The sequence below is a fragment of the Lactuca virosa genome, chromosome 4 (assembly GCF_052849685.1).
Source record: "Lactuca virosa cultivar CGN04683 chromosome 4, Lactuca_virosa_CGN04683_v6, whole genome shotgun sequence".
Classification (NCBI taxonomy): domain Eukaryota; kingdom Viridiplantae; phylum Streptophyta; class Magnoliopsida; order Asterales; family Asteraceae; genus Lactuca; species Lactuca virosa.
The window spans coordinates 529,078,704-529,084,612 of NC_136429.1; the positions used below are offsets into that span (position 1 = coordinate 529,078,704).

General features: G+C 34.7%; 1 protein-coding gene across 1 annotated transcript; it reads left to right on the plus strand.

Annotated features, from left to right (window-relative positions):
* Nucleotides 1–3,761: 3,761 nt before the first annotated feature.
* On the plus strand, nt 3,762–4,170 carry LOC145107159 (cyclin-dependent protein kinase inhibitor SMR6-like). Its single transcript, XM_079044014.1, has 2 exons — nt 3,762–4,055; nt 4,162–4,170. Exons 1-2 carry the CDS (start codon nt 3,762–3,764, stop codon nt 4,168–4,170), a joined length of 303 nt encoding a protein of 100 aa, XP_078900140.1.
* The last annotated feature ends 1,739 nt before the right edge of the window (nt 4,171–5,909 follow it).

Below are 5,909 nucleotides of genomic sequence, written 5' to 3' on the forward strand. Positions count from 1 at the left end.
GAGTGAGAGCTTGGAGAGTGTTTTGGAGCTTTGGGAAGTGACTTTTGTGAAGGAAATTTGTAGATCAAGAGGCTAGCATCAAGATTTCTGTGTGGATCCAGAGTCTACTTCAGTTTGGGAACGTTTTGGAGGTAACCAACTGTTACCTTAACCTTTTTTTTCTTCTAGAATCATTCATATGTGAAAACTAGGGCTTTCTTTAGTTATTCATGAAGGGATGTTGGTATGAGAGCTAGATCTGAAGTTGAAACTTCAGATCTGAACCTCTTTTGAGTCCTAAGTCCATAAAGTTTCAAACTTTTGCAAGGATGAGACTCTCCTATGGTGTAAAGCTCCATTAGAAGCTTAGATTGGTGATTTAGAGCCTTTAGGGCCTTGCATGTGTGTAAAGTTTGCAACTTTACATGTTAAACATGCCTTAGAAGCTTGGATCTGTAATCTGGAACCTTGGTATGGCTTAAAAAGTGTCTGCATGGATGAAGGTCTGCAAGGACTCGGCGAGTTGCATAGTCAACTCGGCGAGTCATATGAAGATGGTCGTGAACTCGTCGAGTTGATGAACAAACTCGGCGAGTCCGTTGAAGATTGCCTTGAACTCGGCGAGTCGTTCGAAGACTCGGCGAGTCGGCTAGGGTTTCTCCTAATTCTTGGACACGTATGAACTCGGCGAGCTAAAGAGGAACTCGACGGGCTAATCAAGGATTTCACGACTTCTCGAGTTCAGGAAGGACTCGACGAGTCGGTGGTCTGCACTCGACGAGTCGAGTCAACATGGACTGTTGACTATGACTGGGGACTTTGACTTTGACCAAGAGTTGACCAGTTGACTTATGAGAGTATCCTGGTAATTTGGAAATTTACGAAAAAGGGTTTTATGGTAACGATAGGTGGTGGAGTTCGTGTTGGTGATCCGGGAGTTGAGCTTCTAGTTCAGACGACAGTTGCGAGGTGAGTTTTCCTCACTATACTCAAGGGTCTAAGGCACCAAGGCCGACCCTTTGGATTATTATATGGTTATGTTATGCTAGTATGATCTGTTAGATCGGTATCCTAGAGGGTAGGATAATATTATATGATATGTCGTATGATCTGTTAGATTGGCATCCTGGTAGATAGGATGGTGTTATGTGCTATGTGGTAAGATCCGTTAGATCGAGTATTGTCTATAGACTGTTATGTGATTATCTATTATATGTGCACATGTTTGTTTGACGGTTGAGGCTTATCTGCTTGGTGTGAAGGCCAATAGACCTGGGCATTGCAACCTGTAGGTTGTGGGCCATGAGTATTCCATCCCGAGGATGATTGGACTCTTAGTATGTGGGCATTCCAACCTGTTGGTTGTGGGCCTGGGGTATTCCAACCTGATGGTTGATTGGACTCATAGTGTGTTGGCAATCCAACCTGTTGGTTGTGGGCCTGGGGTATTCCAACCTGATGGTTGATTGGTCCCATAGTATGCTGTTATGATTATATGTGTATTGTTGCGGGTATGGGTATTTTGGGGGAACTCACTAAGCTCTCGGGCTTACAATTTCAGTTTATTGTTTCAGGTACATCAGGGGATCGCGACAAGGCGAAGGCGTGATCGTACAGCTCCTCATGTTTTGTCTATGTTTCTGGGAAAACTCAAATATTATACATTTTGAAAACAAAGTTGTAATGATGTTTAGTGGTTCGAAATGTTTTTAAAAGTTTAAATTGATTGAAATTTTTTGGGTGTTACACTCATGTCTTCCATAATCCATATGTACAGAATAAATCAAGAGTAATCAATGGTAATCATTAGTTTTACCATCAAATTTAGGGATATATACACTAAACTCCCAATTTTTCATCGATTTGACAAGAAAGTCGTAAACTTTATTTTTGTGACAGTAAAGTCGTAACTACCAGCAATTTTTGACACGTTTACTATTTTTTTTTCTGGTTAGCCGGTAATTAGGACTTTACTGTCAAAAAAATAAAGTTTAAGACTTTCTTGTCAAATCGTGAATTAAGACTTTACCGTCAAAAAAATAAAGTTTAGGACATTCTTGTCAAATCGTTGAAAATATTGGGACTTTAGTGTATTTTCGTAGCCCAAAAACTTTTAATTGTGATTTTCATCGCAACACCATTGTTTTTCTTATCATCATCTTCTTTACCATGATACAATCACGATCAGGGGAAACAAATACAAAAGAGAGAGCGAGAGAGGGTGAGAAGATTTGTAAAACTTTCTTCTTGGTTCGCCGCCAAATTTTCAACTGAAAAGAGGGGATAGATTGTACAAACACAAACAACACACACCTAGTCAAAAGGGTGTGAATGTGGAGAAGCGGTAAGAATGACAATTTTTTTTCGGTTTTTTTGTTCTCCATTTTTAGGATTGCAAAAAACCGACACAACCCTGGTTCTTTTTTTCTTGATTATCTCCACTTTTTTCAATGTCGGTTAGTTGAGATTAAAAAAACTATTTAACAGGAAGCAAACGTTAATGATTTCAATAGGATCTAGCTGACCATAACATGTTTCAATAACTCTTGTGCTTAAAGACTATCATACAATTAAATTTCTAACCAAAAAAGGGATATATACACTAAAGTCCTAATATTTCTAATGATTTAACAAGAAAGTCCTAAACTTTATTTTTTTGACAATAAAGTCTTATTTGACGATTTGACAAAAAATCATAAACTTTATTTTTTTGACAGTAAAGTCCTAATTAGCGGTTAACCGGAAAAAAGAGTAAACGTGTCAAAAACTGCCGGTAGTTAGGACTTTACTTTTAAAAAAATAAAGTTTAAGACTTTTTTGTCAAATCGATGAAAATATTGAGACTTTAGTGTATATATCCCTCATATTTATTATTATTATTATTATTATTATTATTATTATTGGATATAAATATAACTTAAAGATATAATGTGTATTAGATCACATCATCTTTTCTTATTATATAAGATAAGTTTGATAATACTACATGTTTAAAACCAATAAGTATGAATTTAGAACATGTCAATGATATGACATATGGTAGCTTTTATTGCAGAAAAGGTAATGAATTTTGTATGAAAATTTTAATTAATCACCGGATTTCAAAAACCACCAAAAAGAAATAACATGTCTTTAATTGATTATTATTCTTTTTAAATCAGTAATGACTGAATGTAAAAACAAAATGGCCAATTTACTTGTGTTACAAATAAATACATTCATTTTTATAAACTTCAATTTTTTTTATAATAAAAACTTCAATAGCCAAAATAAAAATTAAATGAAACATACTTGCTATTTTTAATTATATTTATTTGTTAACGGGCCATGAGCCCACTATTTTTACTGGGCCAGCCAAACCAACTATGAACCATCATTAAATGGCTGACAGGCCAAGAAGAACGGGTAAAACAGTAAAAAATAAAACCCGATAGCTTTAACGCGGGAAAAAGAGCCGTTAATAAAAATTGGCGCGAAAACTCTGAAATTTTACTCGAATGTCATGCTGCCCCCCTGCCCGACATATTACGGGCAGCTGAAAATCCCTCCTCAATTATGCGCCCAGAAAGAATCCTAAGCAATTTGCTTACGTCTCTCATTTATATCCTCACCTTTCTCTCTCTATCTCCATTTTTTTTTGCCGCCTCCATTCAAAGCATCAAATTGGGCGTATATTCTCATCAGATTCCTCACTTCTTTTCTGTTTTTGGCTTCTAATCAAGTAATCATCTCCCAAAAGTGTGATTCCATCGCTTCGAAAGCTCATTTATTCGATTCTAGGTATGGGATTTTCGAAAAAGCATCAAGCAGATGGAGATTCTAAAGAAGGAAATAAATGGATGATTGCTGGAATCACCTTACGTGCTCCTTTGAAATCGATTTCTACGAAGATCTCCAACAAGGAAGATGATGAAAACTCCAAATCTGGTTCAACAACTCCGACCTCTAATCAATCGAGGATACCGGAGGTATTGCCGTGTCCCCCGCCGCCGAGGAAGCGCCGGCCGGTGTCTACGTGTCATAACAATGGAAACATGGAGTTTTTTACTTCACCAGATATTGATTCGTTTTTCAAAGTATTTCCAAATTCTGGAAGTTCCAATTGAGTTCGTAAGATCTTTATATTTTTATGTTTCCATTAATTTTAGCTTATTTTATTCTGATTGTTTTATTTTGTTTTAGGATTTTTAATAGCTTAGATTAGACATGTACACATACATATATGATTGATTACTCATGAAATAGTTATCGCAGATAGTTCTTTTGTTCGTTTTTTTTTCTTTACTTCAATAGTTTTGTTTCTTATTGGTGTCATAAGATGATACGAAATTGATTATTTGATTTATGTGTGGATAAAGTTGTTTTCATTATGACTGTTTATTATATCGGGATTAAATAATTTGTTTCGTAAGAAAGAACTAGAAAAGTAAAATTACTTTTTAAACCATATTCTTCATTGTTAATAATTTCTCGATGAAACAATAATTGTAATAATTGTTGTAATGAATGAATTTTTTTTTGAAACAAAATATTAGTAAATAATGTATAAAAGGAATATTATTATAATTGATGTAATAAATTGTTCTAACCAAACATTAAAACTTATCTTCTACATTATTTTTCAACCCAAGATTAAATGTTACTGCAAACTTATTAAATTTTAGTTTATAAGTTGATATTTCGACTTTAAACTTACTAGTTATAGTTTATTATCTATATTTTATTTTTAGCGACATGTTTTTTTTATTAACAACGATAAACAACCAGCGCGTAACTAACAATGTATAAAAATATCTCTTTCAAAAAAACAATATATAAAAATAACAAAAGACACCAACATCAAGTCATTAGATATGGGGAAACAAACACTACAATAGCAAACTAAGATGACGAACTTTGGATGTATAGGATGAGTCTTGATTAGCCTTTTAAGGTTGAAATTGAAACAACTCCAAGTTGATGCAACAATGTAGTCACTTGATGTTTAGCAAAACATCGACTTTGATCATAAACGGCCTTGTACTGCGACCTGAAGTGGTACAAAACAACAAATTTTTTCTTTTGGAAAAGGAACTTTCATAACGAGGGTAGCCGAGTCAGTTTTTGCGTACTGACCAATGTTCTAAATGGTGTGAGGCATTACTTGACGGCAATATCGAGACTTAAGCTGTGACGAGTCATGCCATTTTTCAAGACGGGACAATTTTATATACATTAAAAAGGACAATTCACATAATTATAGAATTATATTAAATAAATCAAGTTTTTAGAGGTGTTATATTAACACTTAATATTAAAAAGTTAACAAAAACTCAATTATTTTAGGCTCGATAAGAAAAAAACAAAACAAAAATGAAAAACGCACGCCTTGAAAAAAAACTCACACCATAACGCGATAAGACACGTTATTTGACGCATCATACTTAACAAACCTGTTTGAATGTTTTCCTAATAGCTACACCACGATTCGCGTCGTGACACGTTTTGGCGCCTTTTAGAACAATGGTACCGACTAATCCTCTGTTACGAACATGAGTCATTGTCACATATCCTGGAGTCACTGTAGTTAAACCTCCATTGCTACAGCCTACATGGATCGAATAGTATCAAGATTTGAATATGTATTAATGGGTTACTCATTATATTTTTCACATATTTTAACAAGTCACTACAACCCAAATGGTTAAGTAAGACAAAACGATATTAAAGCACCACCCAATTGTTAGAGACCATCATAGCCAACAACACCGGTAGAAAAGTTATAAAATCTACGACTATCATAAATTGCCATAAAAGGAGTTATTTTGAACCAAAGTGATGATTTATTGATTAGGATAAAAGGAGTTATTTTCCTGTTTATGCATTTAGGGCTGTAAAACGAACTGAACGTTCAGCGAACCGTTCGTAAACTGTTCGGCGGGAAGTTCGTT